This window comes from Myripristis murdjan, chromosome 14 (assembly GCF_902150065.1).
Source record: "Myripristis murdjan chromosome 14, fMyrMur1.1, whole genome shotgun sequence".
NCBI classification, from domain to species: Eukaryota; Metazoa; Chordata; class Actinopteri; order Holocentriformes; family Holocentridae; genus Myripristis; species Myripristis murdjan.
Window position 1 is genome coordinate 26434341 of NC_043993.1, and position 19329 is coordinate 26453669.

A 19329-nucleotide genomic window follows, 5' to 3' on the forward strand; every position below is an offset into this window, starting at 1 on the left:
ACCAAACCAAACTCCTCTGTACCTCTCTCCTGCAGCCTTCAGACGATGACACCATCAGCCTGCACTCTCAGGTTTCGGAGACGGCCCGTGCAGACGCCCTCTCACTCCTCTCCAAAATGGACTCTTGCAAAGGTTGCCAAATCCAGTGCAGCATGTTCGCATGAGAAGAAATAACAGGAGCATGTGTTTGCTGTATGAAGTGTATGAAACATGATGGTTTTTTGTTTACTCTCCCCGTCAGATCAGGATCTCTATGACTTTATAGAGCCCAACCCAGACGAGGACCCGGCTCTGTCCGAGGGCGACGGGCAGCAGAGCAGCCATGTATCTTGTATAAAGGTATGAAGCTCTATCTATCTATCTATCTATCTATATGTCTGTCTATATGTCTGTCTGTGATTACCTAGTTAAACTTATTTTCTCATTTTCTCAGTTACTATTACTATTTTTTGCCGTGGTGTGTGTGTGTGTGTGTGTGTGGGGGGGGGGGGGGGGGGGAGAGTATACTGAATCAAGGCTGAATTCATCATGTACTCTAAAAACATCATATATTCATCCGTCATGTCAGGATTTGTTAAGTGAATTTGGAGAAGGCTGGCCATCCCTGGTACAAGTGCAATGTTTCTCACCAGGCGAAAAAATAAGTGAGTTCAGCAGAAGTTCATTTAGAGGAGGTAAAGGATTTCTCCGGATGTCCTCAGGGAAAAAAAAACAGCACATCTGTTGGTTAGTCACTGACCATCAGTTGGTGCCAAAAAAACTGAAGTAAGTAATGGAACAAGGTCAGAGGGCCAGTTTTACGAATGGAAAATAATACTGTTCCCTCTTTGTGTTTCAGGAACTGGAGAAAGTTCTTAATATGTCACACCAAAGCAAAGATAAAGACAGCTGGAAAGAGGAATCAGGGTGAGTGTGTTACTCTGGGTTTACTCATTTTACAGTAATGTTATGACTCATTTAACTTTGTTTGGTTTTGCTATTAGGACAAAGTTCATTGCTCGCAGATGAATGCAGCTCGAGATGATAGTGATACCAAGTAGACACATATGCTGGAAATTAATACAAATCAAACTGTGGTCCAAACAAACAGACAAAGAAACATGCACAGGCAAACAGCATCCTCCATTACCAGTTGCAAACACAAATTGTGTGCTTTAATACTAATCAGCTGAGGGTGGCGCTGTTGTGCCCTGAAGTGTCCTGTATGATTGTAGACACTACTAGAGAATCAATCAAGTGGCTATCGTAAGAGCTGTGTTAAATGACCAGACTCATTTAGTCTTATGCAAACTCAAAAGACTTCACTTTGATTTACACGGCCTCACCTACAAATGAATATCATGAAAGCAAGTGTTAAATTCCAAATAATTTACATAAGAATGACCATGACAGGCAGAAAGTGGCTGTTTTTTTTTTTTTTTGTTTTGTTTTGTTTTTTTTTACCTTAACTATTAGGCTTAACTTCCACTCATTACATAGTTGGTGAATAACATGATAATCTGATTTTGCCATTTTGGTGATGCTTTTCTGCACAAGCCTGAGTGTGTTGTTAGCCAAAAGCTGATTTTATATCATGTGATAACTTTAACAGTGAAAGGGGCAGTGGTCTGCACTTTTTGATGGTTATAACTTTGATTGTGAACCTAGCTCTGATAAAGAGCAGCTAGTTGAGGAAGAGGATGATGAGCTGAAGGAGGTCCTGGATCTGAGGAAGATCGCTGTTCAGCTTCTGCAGCAGGAGCAGCAGAACAGGTGTGTGGGTGTTCATCTCTTGTCTGGCTTTTGTGTCCCCTTCTCCTCCATTAACATAACAAAGACCTCCTTATACTTCAGTTGCATAGAAACACTGCCATGTGTTTACATCTCTATCCCCTGCACTGCCTCAACTCCAGATCTGTCTCATTAAAGCCCAAGTACCTGTGGTGAAGGCCCACTCTCACGTGTTTAGCTGTCATTAAAATTGAGATGTCATTTCTAGTTCCTGACGTTAATTGCATTTTTGGCCTAACAGCATAGCTTGCTTTGGAGAACTGCTAATTGCTAGTCAGAGTTGGAGCTGTGAAAAGATCCTGTCATCACCCCTGTGTTGGTGGTTGTACTCTCCTGCTCTGCAGTGCACAGACAGACCTTTCCCCTGACATGTCCTAATATCGCTCCATCATCTCCATGTTACATCTCTAACCTCTGCTCTGCACTAATAAATCTAATTCTCATTGCCTTTGCTTGCCTTTCTCTCTGCCCATTCCTGTCCTTTCCCAACTTTCTCTTGTTCCCTGGACTTGGCCGCTGCAATCTTGATGTATGGCATCTAGACGTCGATCCTTAATATGTAGAGCAGAGAGTCTTATTCACCGACGGAGGGTGACCGGCCGAGCGCACAGGTAGACGGAGATGCTTTTTTTTCATCACCTGTAGACCGTTTTTATGGCATGATGGTAGTTAAGAAAGTGTGTACCCTCACATGAAAGGTGGGGAAAAGGATGAGTAGATAGCCATTAATCATACACACCTAAAGCACTCTGAAACAGTGGGCTTTTTGTGATATTGTGTAAAAAGAACTGTACACCTGGGGAGATGTTTTCTTTATTTTCAGCACCTGAATCTTACCTAACACTGAGGCTAGTCCGTATGTGCCTCAGCATGTATTTGTCTGTACAGACAACCACATTCCATAGTCAAGTCAAGTCAAGTTCATTTAAATAACATACGATAGGCGTAGACGCAATGTGCTTCAAGATAAAAAGAAAAGACAAGAAAAAAGACAAAGATCATACATGATGAAGATAAAAACATAGGAGAAGACATTATGTATATAAATCCAAAAGAGCCAAACATGTAAGAAGGTATTACAAAAAAAGGAATAGAATTTAGGGAATTAAAATTTATTCTAAGTATAGTGAGGAGACCTTTGCATTTAGGGATGGCTCGATACCATTTTTTCCACATCTGATACTGATACCGATACTGCAGCCTTGAGGATCGGCCGATACCGATCCGATTCTTTTTGTCACTCTAAAAGTTGTTAATAATACGTGGATGTAATTTGCTTGATACTGACATCTAAAAACACCACATTCACTGTACAATAACTATTCTGGTCCCCTAAAGAAAGAAGGAAAATATGTGAAAACAACTGAAGTCATGTGTAACACTAAATAAAAGTGCAACTTGGTGCAAATTTTGCATTTGAGTTAGTTTTATCAACTCGGAGTAGTTTCACCTGGAGTTAAGCGCGTGCACAACAGCTATAAGAGGAGTCACCATGGCAACGGGGAAGCGTCGGGCTGCGTTTTTCACCCCAATTGAATTAGAAATCTTAATGCATTCATACAGCGAGTTTGAACATGTTTTTAAAGAAAGTGCAACACCGCTGCAGCGGCAAAGTAGAGGGAGACGGCGTGGGAGAACATGCTCGGGTCAGTGTGTAAGTTTAAATGTAGTCCGTTGCAATCAATAATATTGCAGGGGAAACTGCTTGAATTACTGCTGGCCTATTAATTTATTTCATTTAGGTGATGTGGAACGGTAACGCTCAAAAAGATAACTGTCTGGAAATGCTAAAACATCTATGCGCGGTCTGATAACCATCTCCCGACGAATATTTAATTCTCTGCGCAGTAACACTGCACCTTCATCCACGGGATCGTTGTCGAAAGGACATGCCATGTTCGTGAAATGTTTTTTTTTTTTTTTTTTTTTTTAATCATTAAAAAAAAAAAAAAAAAGTAACAGACGGCTGAACTAATATGCCACGCCAAAACTCGCCTGCTGACTGAATGAATGAGGAAGTTAAATACCGCGTGTGGCTGAAAGAGGGTGGACACAGAGAGAAACTCGAGGTTTCATGAGAAAAACCTGGTCCTGACCAGGTTAGTTTCATGGAGTCTGTTACTGCGGTAACTGACCGAGAGCTTAAGTTAGCCCTCTTTCTCTGCTTTGAGTTACCTCCCTTTGCGAAACGGAAAACTCAGTTTCCCTCATTTCAGGGTTAACAGACTCAGAGTTTTCACTAAACCTGCTTTGTGAAACGGACCCAAGATTTGCCGCACCAAAACAAAAACAGTTCGTTTTTCTTTGCACTCGCCTGTAAAAAGTCTCCGTACTCCTTTCCATGATGCTTCTTCAGATGCTTTATTAAGTCCGTTGTGTTAAAACGTCCGGTTTTGCTACCACCCCTTGAGACACTCATATTGCAAACGTTGCGCTTTTTGTCCTCCGTTAACGTAAAGTTAACAGGACGTGACTACAGCTCTGCAGGCTTCTGCTCACGTGACGAAAACACAGGCACATTGCAACCAAGGCGACAGCTCGTCTGTGTTATGGCATGTTGCGCAAAGTGAAGTTGAGGATATATGAGATAGTTTGGGCTTATGGATCGGATCGGACGGGTTCTAATAAAAAAATCCGATACCCGATCCAGTCATTTTGGCCTGGATCGGACCCGATACCGATCCAGTGGATCGGATCGGACCATCCCTAATAATGATCTTAGGAATCTAGCCTGTGTGCATTGGGTGAGTATGTGAAGGAGCAAAGCCACTTGTAGATTTAAACATAAAAATAAGTATTTTAAAATCAATTCTTTGTTAGTCAAAATATGAGTGATGTGTTCAAATCTTTTGATTTTACTGGGGCTGCTTGGGATGCACCTGAATATTCGGCAAGTAACAAATGATGGCTTTCTGATGAATAAATTACCCCTCTGAACATTTTTCTAAAAGTTGATATAATATTTTCACAAGCAGGGTTTGCTTGTGAACACTGCTTTGTCTGTCTTCAACATCCTGGCTTTTACCCAGTTACCATTCAACAAATTGCTGCGGGATGCGGGATGGTGGCACACCAAAAGAAAATAAAGAAAATAAAATAAACCAGCACTTAATAACACAAGAGAAAAACCACATGATAAACATTACACGTACAAATTAAAGAACTTCACAGGATACATGAGCCAAAAAACAATAAACTGGGCTAAGTAAATGTTTATTGCCCAAAAGCATGCTGGGAGACTTCACTCACTGGAGTTCACTCAGACGTTGTTCACTGACAGAGACACAAGTCTGCCTCATTTTTTCACAACCAGATTTCTTTTGATTTGCAGAATGCAGAGTCATTGGAATGCGTTTCCGAAGCCAAGAGAGTTTTAATAAGCGGGACTTCAGGCATTTTTATTTCTTTGTGGTTAAAAATCCACCAATAAAAAAAGTCATTTCTGGTTTGAGCCATGTCCACTTTTTTCTCAAATCCAAACCCAAATTATTTTGCCTCAATACAAATACAAATAGTCATTCCTCCTCACACCCCTAGCGGCTGCAGCATTCTGAATTAGCTGGGGATTATTTAACACCTGCTTTGTCTGTTCAGCAAGAAGTGCATTACAGTCTACAAGTCTATTAGAAATAAATGCATGAACCAGCTTTTCAGAGTCTGACTGTGACAGGAAGCATAACACTTCAGCTATATTTTTGAGATGCTAAAAGGTACTCTTGGAGATATATATGTCTGGAAGAGTGAAGGAGTGATTTTGGTGCCATCTTAGTCTTGGGACCCACCAAAAGAATGTATGTTTTGTCATCATTTAGCTGTAAAAATATGTGGTGAAATGCACTGGATAGGGTCATTCATTGGGCTAAGGATTTTGGCAGAAACAGATATTTATAACTGTGTGTCATTGGCATAGCAGTGAATGATGGCTCCAAGTGGAAGTATATACAAATTAAACAGCATAGGACCAAGGACTGACCTTTGAGGGAGTGCTGACGTCATCTGATTCAAAGTTACCAGTAGAAACAGAAAAAGATCTTAAAGTGAAATAGGAGAATGCTAATTAAGAACTGTGCCTCTAAGGTTTAAACAGTGTTCTAGGCACTTTATTAGAATTATATGGTCAGCTGTGGTTATCTCTAAAACCAGACTGGTAAACATCAAACAAATTGTTGTATGAATAATACCTATATAATTGTTGGTGTGCAACCTTTTCAAGACTTTCAAGAATGCTACAGTAGCATGATTAAGACCTGAGATTGCAGAAAGTAGAGAGGCATTCACAATCTCAAAGACATCATCTACCACACAGTTGAAAATAATTTTTAAAAACTTAGTAGGCATTGAGTCAAGAACACCTTTGCAGAATATAACTGCTGCACCACTTCTTGTTCACTACGTTGAATAAGAGCAAGGCTGGACGGAGTAACATGGCACTGAGTTGAAACCGTGGAAGGATTTGGTCTTATGCCCCTTGCACTCAGATATGTGGTTCTTTTTAGTGCCCTCACTCTTTCCACATTTTCCAAGATGTATGTAGAGATTTGCAGGATTGTTTTTGCCCATCTTGACCAATGAGTAACCACTAATTCGAGACTTAACATTTGCATGCTTGAGCATGAATCTGGGAAACCTTTTCCAGCTAACTGGAATGAGATCACTTTTTCCATGGACTGTTTCATGTCAGTGTTCTGTGGATTTTTCATGTAAGGGCAAGCACATAATTATCATCTGCATTGTGGCAGAAGGCAGGAACAATCAATGTTGTGAACACCAATGCTTTGGTGACCAACAGCTCACATTTCTAACAGCAGAATAATATCTTGATGAAAGAATTTTTTACTTGAAATTAGTCCGCTGTGTTATTCTAACTCAGTAAAATTTTAATACAACATAATTTTCATTTGAAACAATAAATGTAAAATAAGTATTTGTTGTTTATGGCATAGCTGAGCCTGTTTCTGTCCGCAGGTTCCTGAGTCATTCTGGAAGCTCCAGCAGCAAACAGAGGCCACCGGCCCAGGCCACTCGCAGGTACAGTATGAAGCACTTTCTCACAATCCAAGCACTTCTTCTTATTTACCTTGCATTCCAACCACCTCAAACAGAAACTGAATAGAACTATACACTTGCATTTAAACCTGTATAGAGGGCATGCAATGATTGTTGATGCTCTAAGATCTTGGATTTTATGCAGCACCTGAAATCCTGCATCCTACATCATGCAAGCTCTCAGTTTATGTAAAAACAGGGAAAACACGAAAACTGGAGGCAAAAGAATTCCATTATATATTGGCATATGCATACTAATAATATTGCTTCCAAAGCCAGTCAGAACAAGTCAGCAGTGACCATGACATCCCCTGTGATTGGTGAAGTTTCATCGAACTTGCCTCAGCTCTGTCTGAGATAGAGAACATTAAGCATAGGGTCCTGCTGGTTTTGCTGCCAGTCATTTTAACTTTCAGAATTCTAGACCCCAGAGTCACAAACCATCAGTCCGCCAAGTTTTGCCCAAAATAGGCCAATGGAAGCTCAGATATTGTGTGGGACAGGTGGATGAACAGACAGATCATGGGGAATAATGAAGCTTGGCATGCAACACAAATTCAGAGGCATTTTCTATCTTTAAAAACATGACCAAGGCCATCAGTGGGCACAATTTTCACTTTCAAGTCCGTAATTCTGACCAGCCATTGTCCTTAATGTCATTGTGTCTTTAATGTTTTCTCCAGATGACAAATGTAAAAAAGAAAAAAAAAAGACCAATACAGTTATCTCATGATGTCTCTATCTATACTCCTAGTGCTTCACTGGATGAAGGAAGCAGTGGAGCATCAGTGCTGAGTGGACAGGTACCAAGATTAGAATGTGTTTTCCTCTTTCACTTTAAAACAGCCATACAATGTTTGGTATTTTGAATGACTAGTTTTTTTTATATCATGGTCACATCCTCCATTTCTCTGTCAGTCAGTTTATTCATTGCCATGTTTCCATTCCTCTCATGATCTCTCTCTCTCTCTTGAGGTTGCACACCTGATGGATGAAAAACACAATGAAAAATCAGTGGTTGATCTTTAAACTTTGTGCTTCCCCAGCCTTCCTCTTCAAGCTCCTTTGACGGCAGCCTGAAGACAGAGCAGACAGAGTCGGAGCCCAAGTGGCCCGAGGTCCCACCTGTCCTCAACCAGAATGAGGACCGCAGGAGGAACAAGTATCTGAGAAAAGACTATCTGAAGGTAAGTACACGTCTCCATGTAGCTGGTCAAGGTCATATTGATTCATGTTGCTAAACTGGATATTCACAAATGACAAACAGTTGCCTGAAGATATTGTCTCACCCTATGATGATGTGTTTCCGTAGAACTCAAAGAACATGAGAAAAACACACCTGCTTTACTTTCCAAATGGCAACGTTTCCTGCTCGGCCTTTGCCACATCCATTTTTGGCGACAGTGTGACCGTGACACCGATGCTCTGTTGAAATAACAACAGACCAGTTACAGACAATGCTCTGATGAGGAGATAGTGGGGTGATAGGACATGTGAAATTTGACCACATACATGACATTAAGATTGTTTTTCTTAGTTCCTTTGTCCCTTATACCAGAAGAGTCTTTTCATACACATGGAACTTCATATGGTGCTGAGTCAGCGGATGTGTCTTGAATTGTTTCCACATCAGTCATGTCTCTGCTGTCTCATGAAAATGGCAGAATTAGTCACAGCAAAGAGGAATATCCAGGTTCTCATAAATCAGACAACTAAAATGCTGACTTCCTTTTTTTTATGACATTTCCATTGTCATAGTTTGCATATGTTGCCATCAAGAAATATCTTAAATGAAGATGTAGTCCAAGAAGCTCTAAGGATGCCTTTAGTGATAAGTTATTTTTTTAAAGTGAAAGTCTGGGTTCTTACCCATATTGCAGTATTCATCAGGATTATTATTCTTCACAATGAATGAAGTGGACTTGGCCCAACAAACACGTTTGTTCGGGAGTCATTATTGATGCTCTTTTCCAGCCCTCTTGCTCTCAAAGTGCTGGAGTGTTTGTTAACACACCTCGTAGGTAGGTGAAGCCATAGATTAGTGATATTAGTGATAGTAGAGATACCTGGACCGAAATGAGCATCAGTAATGAATTCCAGATGTTGTTTTCATTTTTGCTCAGAATTATGTCATTTGCTGGTTCAGGTAGACTTCATGTTCATGTTCATGTTCATTATGGAGAAGAACATTATTATAGAGTGAAATGCTTGTTTTACTTTAACCACTATAGGTAAGAACCCAAAATATCACTTTAATTTTGATAGCTTGACAGAGTGTATGCTAATCATAGATCACAGGTACATCCTTATCACCCAACCTACATCTCTCACATTGTCCATGATCTAGCTGGAAGCCATGCCTTGATTTGAAAAATAGACAAAAAACAAACAAAAAAACAAAGAGTGAGTTAATTCATTTTTGGCTCTCTCCACAGTACAAATGCCAGAGCGCACGCAAAAGCTCCAGTGGTAATGACGAATGTGAGGTGAGTATGAGATACAGCCACTGTGGGTCAACATGCAGTATCAAATGTTACATCATGTCGCATTGCTGTGACATCCACCCTCTGTAATAATTTCTTTGTTTTATTCAGGAGGGCTTGCGCAACGCAGATTTCAGCACAACTCTGACAGTCTTTGGACTGAAGCCACGATCAGGTAAAACACAAGTGGCTTTTGTGTGCCATTATGTTGTCTCACATGGCAGGTAACTTATAAACTTGTAAAAGGCTCTTTGTTTTAGAATTGAAATATAAGCTTAATTTCATGAGATGATATCCAGTGGGTTCTGAGACTCATATTAAATAGCAATACCACGGATTTGTAATCTCGTAAAGTTGCTGTGTAAATAGTGTTAGTGTGTTTATGCAGTCACATGTCTTATAATTTACGATGGGGCACACCGTGTGCCACTTGTGGCATTCATATTTCACTGTGCCACTCAGGTATTCAAGAATACAAACACAACAGCAGAAAACTCCCTTTTAAACTTATTATAGTAATACATTTTGAAAGATTACAGTGCCATGTTTATTGAGAATAAATACGTTTTCACTGGATTTCAGGCGCTGAGTGTAAAAACTCTTAAAAACATGAAAAAGTCAACAATAAGCACTAGTTCTTAATCTCTTTTGGCACCGCGTCCCTAAAAAAAGATTCAAGTCCTTTACTTACTTACTTACTTACTTACTTACTTACTTACTTAGAAATTTGACATTCAAACTTTAATTAGGTGTTGTTATGGATCACAAAGAGCAGCCAAAGGAAATGCCAAAGAAAAAGTGTTGAGGAGCCGCCTGCCAGGGAAAAAGCCTGAGGCAATTGGACAGAAAGCTGGATTTGTATATGTATGTATTTTATTATAGGCCTATCTATCTTAACTTTTCAAGGAAACGAGCTAAATTGTTTCGAAGAGGCCTGATCTTCTCCCAGAGAGCCAGGTCATGCTGGGCAGAGATTCAGGACCAGACAAAACTGTTTTAGAAAACCACACAGAAAGGTTTCAGCAGTGTGAACTCCAATGTCTGAGCTGGAATCAAGCCAGCTGACGGTGCTGCTGTGACTCGACAGGCAGCAGGTGGCAGGTTTTAGAGTAGTGTTATAGTGTTTGAAGGGAGGTTAGAAGCTGCGTTGCTTTTCGGGGAAGTCCGACACCGGAATATCTTTCTTGTCAATTTGTAATCATGGTGGTAGCATGAAGTTCAGGGTGTAAGCTCTGGAGAAATTAAAGCTTTCAAGAGGAAGAAAACCTTAATTTCCTCCACATACCCTCCAAATACCAAGGAAGAGTGTGCCATTTTCATGAGTTGACAGAGTAAAATTTAATCTGTAATTTGTGAAAAGGGATTAAAAATGTTTCATCATTAACATGGATTTCAGAGAAACCTAGCAGTTTTAGTTAGTTGTTCTTTACCGTGCATTTGTCAGGTCAAGGAAAAGAAACACGTGTTCCTCAGCTTCTGTAAAATCAGTTTTAAAGCTAACAAGGATCATATTTGGTGTGGTTGGTGCAGAAGATTTTTTTTTGTGTGTGTGTTTTGGTGTACCGCTGTACTGTTTTGTGTGCTATGTCTGTATCTAAGTTGGTTGCAGCCGTCTGTAATACTATTGCCTCTATCAATTCCCCCTTAGGGATTATAGAGTACGTCTTATCTTAATAACATATACTTAATAAGATATTAAGAGTACATTTCCAATGTACACAGTGTCGTCTTGTGCATCCAAAGCATATCAGTTCTGCCAACAAGTCAAATTATTTTGGGTGGAGTTAACCCAGCCCTCTTTTCACTGGAAGTCAGGAGGGATTTCCAAAGAACTGTAGAATTGATATTGCATATCTGAGCATCTCAGTTTGCAGCAGAAGCCAAGACCAAACTGGATGAATGAGCCATTGTCTGCCCCTGATAAGATTCTGCCTCTGTTTTTCTTACGCGTTCATGGCAGGAAATATAATCACTACTTTGAGCAGTGCATCGGGTTTTCCCCTTTGGACTGTGTTATCTTGATGAAGGCCAGGTAGCCAAAAATATTTAGTGGCAAATAAAAACACAAAGCAAGTTAAATGAACAGAGTCAGCCTGCCACAGGTCTGTACCTCACCCTGTGTGTGTTCCCTTTACCTAAATTATATCAATTCTACAGTTGCTGTAAATAGATAGCTTGCAGTTTACCTGTAATGTTCACTGGATGTTTTGTGAGCAAGGCCTGTAAAACACCATGGTTTGTTGCATGAGTGTAAACAGAAAAATGCTGGTGCATGAGCTGCTCTTTGATAATATCTTACATAAATAATGATAAGTTTTGGTTTGTGCTAAACTATACACTTATAACCCTGGCTCCCAGTTCGTGTGTGGCCTGACCCAACATGACCCAGGTCTGTGCAGTGTGTGTTCTGGTAAATGACAGGAACTCTTAACATCTTCTTCCTCGTTCAGAAGTAAGGAGGGTTTCCTGGGAATCCAGATATCATCAGATTAGCTGAACAGCTTCCCCTTATTGTTCAATAGAAAATATGGAATTTGGTTTCTAGGAAATTATGAGCACAGTAGGTGCTGCATGCAAAGTGTCCTCGCTGATCTGCCTGATATTATCTGCATTTTTCAAAGAAACAGCAGACATCAGTATCTTTGCGAAAACACTGTGCACTTTCATTGAACCAAAAAATTTGTGGTTTGTGACAGCTTTTTTAACTTTGCTCATCAGAGTTGTGGACAAATCCAGAGATTTTAATACCGCTGAACCATCCTAGGACAGTCGTGTCAGCATTTCTGCAGAGAAATGCAACAGAAGCCATAGAACTGACTTATACCGTGTTATGTATTTGATTGACTGGTTGGTTGATTGATTCATTTTTTATTCAAGTGCCCTGCACCCACCAAGCTGCCCAGTCCACAAAGCCTTTCAAGACATTGACATTTTGCAAATTATATATGTGCAAATACAATGTTGACTATACGCAGAACATAAAATGCTACATTAACATAGACATACACATTTCTGTGCACCCTTAGATACCTAAAATATGCAAGTGGGACTATTTATACCCTACCATAAAATAGTTTACACATCCATCCCACAACCAAAACTACAAATACATTTAGGTGTGTATATTTACATGTTTATTTATTTAATATTTAAATAAACAAAGTAAGCATTAAATTCAATGATACAGAGCATTTTATGCATGTTTCAGGCATTTTTTGTGAACTGGGCAGTTTCAAAGACTTTTTCGTTAAAGCACCTCTCAAGCCAGAGGTATCACGGAGAATTCAGGGGTCTTCCTTTTTTTAAGGAGACATTGAGATTTTCTTTTTCATTGTGACCTGGCCAAGAGAGGGCAGCACGCAGATAAAAAACACATGTAGGTACACAAACATACTGGGCTCTAGTTTCGCAGACCTGGCGAGGCGCGGGCGCAGCGCAGCTGCGCTTCGCCAACTGGGTGTGGCCAGGCGGATTTTGCAAGTTTGGCACGCTGTGCGCACTGGCACAAGTACTCCGCCATCCCTCCTACCGGCGCATGGGAGGAGAGAAGGCGTGGAGTGGGTTTGACACAGCCGATTCACTTTAAACCAATCAAATGAGCCCCTGTCCTCACCTTTAAAATGCGCTGCGCAAAGGCGTAATGAAAGTTTACACAATTGACATGGAGGAAGAGAGCAGCAGCCGCAACACACACTCAGGACAGTGAGGCCAGTCTTGGCTGCTGGAATGTTGCTGGAGCTACCTGCCATCCATCTATCCATCTATCCATCCATCCAGGGGCGGACTGGGACAAAAAATTGGCCCGGGCATTTTGGACCAGACCGGCCCACCACATCCGATAACGCACACCTTTCCGGTCTTTTTGCTCTCTTAAATGTGTATACCATCTGTGCAACTCTTTAAAACCATAATGCCATGCAGTTAGTTAGCTGTCATCAGCAGTGTTGGGCACGTTACTTTGAAAAAGTAATTAATTATAGTTACTAGTTACTTCTACTAAAAAGTAATTAATTTCCAGGAAAAGTAACTATTACGTTACTTTTTTAAAAATTGTTCAAATATGTCAAATTACTTGGCTGCCCCAGTCATACTGGCCTATAGTACTATAGTGGAACAATAAAATACAATAGATGAATTGGAATTGAACTTTTTTATTCTATTGAACAGGCCACAACTGGCCAACACCTTTTGGGCATCTATTTCAGATCAGTAAGTGCAGGTGCCTATCAGCATGAATGGAGAATGAGCCGAAAACTGCACATAGGAAGGTCATGGTGACAAACAAAGTATATTACACAAATCCTTGTTTAAATCTGAATCTGATTCGATTGGTATATATATCTCCCCATAAAGTTAGAACAAGGCATTAAAAAAGGCAAAAAAAAAAAAAAAAAAAACAACAACAAAAAAACCCAAAACAAAACAAGGCAAAATAATAATAACAATAATAATAATGATAATAATAATTTAGCACCTGGGTTACAAATTCACAAAAAGAGTACAGAAATGAAAATTACAGAAACCCTAAATGCCACTGTGTGTCATCTAGCCAATCACAGGCAGAATAATAAGAATCACTTCACTCTCATGGTTAACAACAAAGTGAGGTAATAAAGTAAAACCTGACTTTTATCCGGGTGGGGAATTGAACCCCCGGTCTCCTGTATGGCAGACGGGGGCACTATCTGCTCTACCATCGGGAATTGTGTTCCTCTGGTAGTGTTTGGGCTTGTTCTTCATTCATGTTGATAAATTACGAAAAAGCGAAAAAGTCCGATCGGTTTGAAAATTGACAGCCGCTTTTTTCTCTCGCAGTTTCTCTGCGCCACCTTTGCGTTTTCTCTCCATCTCAGTAGATCCTATGAGATAACGTTCGACCCGAGTTGCACTGCACACCGGCGCACCGAGCCACAGGCTCGTGATGTGATTGGGCCAGCCCCGTGTCAGTGAAGAAAAATGACCAATGGGCCGCAGAGCAGCGTGTCTCAAGGGCCGGCCCGGTGTGTAGTAAACAAACTCTTGCAATGACTTTATTTGCCGAAATAATTATGCAGGCGGGACCAAACTACGCAAAAGGGGTTGTTTAGCAATGTGATTGGGCCAGGACAGTGTCAGTCGGGCCGCTTATCTACTGGTTGTATGGGCAGGTCAGCTATTTAAATAATAATAATAATAATAATAATAATAATAATTAAAAAAAAAAAAAAAAGTTTCGGGGGACTGTCGGGTGCGCGTCTGAATCACTAAAAATTAATAAGGAGAAACTCTGAACGTGCTTGCCACCTTTGCGGCCGCATGGTAACCCACCAGCCCTATGCTGTTAGTAGGTTGTGTAGTGTTGTCGCTTTTGCCCAGGTGGGGAGTTGAACTCTGGTCTCCTGCATGGCAGGCAGAGAGCCTATCCGCTGGACTACTGCTGCTTGTGTGGGCTGAGCCAGAAATGAGGCTCTATAAAGTGTGTGAGCACACAGCATGAGTGACAGTGGCTCTTGGGAGAAAAGCGCCTAAAAGTACTGGTCAAACAAATGCTTTTTTTTCTCAAAGACAGTAAGTCCGAGCGGAAAATAAAAGGTATCATGAGAAAGGTAAGGCTTTGGGCTTTCAAACTGTGTCTTATTTGCCAACTCCCCAAAATACCCGAGATTCGGCGAGTTAAAAAAGTGTGTGTTTGTCCTTCTCTCCTCAGCTTGTGGGTTCCAGGTATTATGGGAGTCAGTGGGGGAGAGAGCTGGCACTCCTGCCTCGTCAAGTGTCACAGTGTAAAAAAGTATACATTGCTTTGCTTTTCTAGTTACATTTTTCAAAGCAGAACTATTTTTCCTACTACTTTTCTACTACTTTCCTAGTGATTCAGACGCGCCCCCCCCCGGCAGCGGGAACGGAATTTTCTATAGCCTATTAATTCACTGTTGGGCCTTCAACATTAGTTCACTCATGTTGAAACAACATCACAATATCAACACTGATTCGCTTTGCAGAATCAAAACCAAATTCGACATTGATTCACCCATGAGTTATGATGTTGATTCAGTGTTGAATAAATGTTAAAATGCCAGCTGGGTGGAAGAGGCCAATAGGTTGAATCAACATACAGATCTTGTTTATATTTCAACGTTGATTTATTGATAGGTTGTCAACGTTTCCGCAATTGTTAGCTTTATATATTATTTCAACATTGTTTCAATGTAGAAACAACAACTGACATGTTTTAAATTATATTTCAATGTTGAACGTCGGTTGAATGCCAGCTGGGCTTGTACTCCCCCAGGCGACTTCGCTGCGCTGTTTTGATCCGGTTCTGCAGAAAAAAAACCCTCTCTCTCTCTCTCTCTCTGGTACACTGGAGACAGAGATCGCGCAGTCTATTTTTTTTTTAATTAATAAATAAAATTACGTGGAAATTGACTGTTTTAATAAAATTCAAATTGTGAATATTTTCACCGGACATTTAAAAATTACCGGACTTTGGCAGATTTACCAGTCATAGTCTGGTGATTATCGGATAACGAAAACCCAGAGTGGAATATTTATATATATGGAAGAAGAACTGTGTAGTTAACAGGGGCAGCGCCAGACACCATGACTGGAAAAAAGACATCACCATACTGGACACATTGTTTGACTGACAGGTGATCAGGTTGGGTTTCCATTACGCTGCCAAACGTTGCCAATTTCCTTTGATCTGACATCAGTTGTGACGGGACAGTCGATATGGAGATAAATTTATGTGCTGATTGAGATAGTAGCATTGAATAGTGGTTTTTGTGGGTATTTATTGCATTGTTAATGTGTTTGACAATCTGTGAGGTTGTGGTGACGTGTGCGCACTGCCCGCCTGTCAGCCAAACTTCCACTGCGCCGGCCCCGCTGCACCTTGTGCCGAAAGTAGACCTGGTTTCAGATGGCGAGCTTTTGGCGCACCTTGGCGAAGCCTTTTGGCACGAAACTGTCACTGCGCCAAGCTGAATCTGTCGACACCTCCCCCTGCTGCGCCGCCACTCCCATCTCGGTGCACCTCGGTCTGCGAAACATGGAAACCGTCCACCTCTCGCGTTGTGCCGGTCGAAACTAGCTCTGCGCGGGGTTTGCCTCACTGCGCCACCCTGCGCTGCGCCGGGAAACTAGAGCCCACTAAGTCAACCATGCAGTCAAACAGCAGCTCTGAATAGAGTCTGATCCTATATACTTGATATGTTTTACAAAATAAAGCATAGAGGGGACAATAGAACAAAAAAGTCTTTCATTTATGTTTTTATTGTGTGCTTATTCTGTTCAAAGGAGTTTTTTTTTTTTTACAGTACTGTTGTCATTCCTGAACAAGAAAAAAACACCTTATCTGAAGATCCAGCTCCATGTATGAGCTGGATCTTCTGGATCTGGAGCTTTTTCTGCTGTTTATGATGGCATGCAGCCTGACGGATGTAGTCTGTGGTTTTGGCAGAGAGTTGTTGATCATAAAGATTTTTGAGCTGATCGTCCTAGACGACAGAAAATGTGGTGTATGTAAAGCAAGTAAATCTTAGACAGCCAGAGGCTCCCCTGTTTGTCTCAGCTGCAGTCATAATTAGAAGTGATGTCTAGTATTTTGGTTTCATAACACACTTTTATCTGTTATTTCAGCATTTACCAGAGGAAGCCGTCAGGAGTACAGCTCCACTGACCCCAGTTTCACCATGAGGAGGAAGATGGAGCATTTGAGAGAGGAAATGGAGCAGATAGGACTCTTGCGGCAGGTCAGAAACCTCTGTCTATTTATGTCTTCGCATTTTGCTCAGAGCAATAACTTATCCGCTGACCAAATCCCCGTGCATGCTGGATCCTGTCTATGACATGGTGTTTGCCTTGACATCTTAACATGTCCTGTGGACCTGAATGACACCACACATCGGTCGATTGCACTTCTCAGAAAAACTGTAGCTTCTGCAAAATCACGACTGCCTGTTGAGACATTGAACAGACATGAATAGCTGCCAGGAGTTCATCAGAATTGTTTGATGAAGTTATATATAAATTCATCACCGCTGAATGTCAGCATGTTAACAAGCCTGTCATGTCAACAGAATTTATAACAACATAGATGATAGAAAAGAACCGATCTGACAGATACACATTGTTTGCTATTATTGGGACTGTGCTATCACACAATGTCCTGTAATTTAACTCTGTATGCCTGTATGGCATTGTGACCTTGGTATGTTGTTGCCTTGACTTCCACAGAACTGATGAATGAGTCAATGGTTGTTTTGTATGAACAATCACTGTCAGCATTTCAAAACCGCCTTGAGTTTATTTTTGGCATTAAATGAGATCAGCAGATCTTGACTTATTTTATTTTACATATTTCGGTCCTTTGTGCAATAGATCACATCATGAAAAAAATAAAGTTAGGGACCAGAGTATAAAAAAACTCCACAATTATTTCAAGTCGTGATAAGATTCGTTGGGAAAAATCAAGAGGAGTGGTTTATTGGTTTATAAGCTGAGCATGAATACATCCATAAAAACCTGATAAGATATGTTCGGATCATGATCATAAACCTTTTTCCAGGAAGGATCCTTTAGATTTAAAGCTCTCAAATTCTTTTCTCTTTCATTACAAAAGACAAAAGAGCAGTTGTAAGAGATGATTCATTCAGTAATTTAAAACAAAGCTTTGTAAGTGCCTCTAAGTAGGTACAATCCTGAGGGCGGTCCGTTCTTTCACAGCCAGAATTAATTCTCACACATTTTGTTCTGGGGGTTAAAGCCATAGTAATGAGCATTACATGTGTTTTTTGCAGTAAAACAGCTGCTTGAGATGCGAGTTGTCAATGTCGGTCTCTTTCCACTGTCATATTTTATATTCAGCCAGGCCCTTTGATAAGCTGCTCCTCTGTCCTCAACTTCACCCCCTCGCCACTTCAACATTCAAAGCTTCTCTGAATTCTGCAAATAGATGAATCCAAATTTCGGATCAGTGTCTCTGTTGTTGTGATCAGCACTGCAGCGGAAGAAAAAGTTCATTCAAAGCATCTTACCTTGCAGCTTAAAGTCTGCCAGTATCACTTCTTAATCTTTTGGTTACTTAAAATATTGTTTTTTGCTAACAAAACACTAATTAACACTAAATAACTTTGTTACTCCTTGTGCATTCAGGTTTTGACAGAAGTCGATATCCTGACTCTGTTTACATTGTTTTTAATTATGAACCGTGACCGTTGCTGTTTATGTACAGATAGTCATGGCTGACTGTTTTAGTCCTCTTTCCGGTACAGTTAGCATTTACAGTCACTATAAAAAAGTAACTAAAAGATGAAAATTTTTACAGTTTTTTACAAGTTTTACACAAAGAAATTTATACACCAAATATTGGCCTCGTGTTTGGGAACCCTTTTTTTAAGCAACTGCCACTCTGATAGAATAATAGCAGCCTCTTGTAATTTGAACATTTCAGTGCTTCATATTGCATATAGAGCACAATGTATTTGAAAAAAAAAAAAAAAAAAATATCGAGAAGGATGATAGACATGCAGTGTTTGCAGGTGACAGTGATTTAAAGGTGTCCCTGTTGACATGTTTTCAGAACATTGAGTCCAGGCTGAAAGTGCTGCTCCCAGATGATGTCGGAGCGGCTCTGATGGATGGGGTCGTCCTTTGCCATCTAGCCAATCACATTTGTCCTCGGTCTGTCGCCAGCATCCATGTGCCCTCCCCCGCAGTGGTAAGGAGACTTAAAGTCTGGACTACTGCTTATTAAAAATGGGTGTGCAGGTATAGATTCTGATGGGAGGGGAGCATTTCTCAACTTTCTCATTCAACTGTTGCTAAAAATAGCAGGGCGACACTGATAGACTACATGTGTAAGCACAGCTTTCTGTAAGCTAAGATTGAAAGTTTTGAAAACACTTCATTGTGTTCTGTTTGTTTTTGCTAATGCAACTCGCATTTTGTCTTCCAGCCAAAGCTCAGCATGGCTAAGTGCCGTAGGAATGTGGAGAACTTCTTGGATGCTTGTAAGAAGCTCGGCGTCCCACAGGTAAAATGAACAGTC

General features: G+C 40.6%; 1 protein-coding gene across 1 annotated transcript in view; it reads left to right on the forward strand.

The window, feature by feature from the left end:
- The window catches only part of lrch2 (leucine-rich repeats and calponin homology (CH) domain containing 2), a 45229-nt gene that overhangs the window by 17548 nt on the left and 8352 nt on the right, over nt 1–19329 (forward strand). The window contains exons 8-20 of the mRNA XM_030069065.1: nt 36–132; nt 242–339; nt 839–906; nt 1648–1752; nt 2313–2381; nt 6736–6798; nt 7571–7619; nt 7863–8003; nt 9252–9302; nt 9411–9474; nt 16920–17032; nt 18862–18999; nt 19237–19314. Coding sequence (XP_029924925.1) covers nt 36–132; nt 242–339; nt 839–906; nt 1648–1752; nt 2313–2381; nt 6736–6798; nt 7571–7619; nt 7863–8003; nt 9252–9302; nt 9411–9474; nt 16920–17032; nt 18862–18999; nt 19237–19314 — 1134 coding nt within the window. The remainder of the gene's footprint in view (nt 1–35; nt 133–241; nt 340–838; nt 907–1647; nt 1753–2312; nt 2382–6735; nt 6799–7570; nt 7620–7862; nt 8004–9251; nt 9303–9410; nt 9475–16919; nt 17033–18861; nt 19000–19236; nt 19315–19329) is intronic.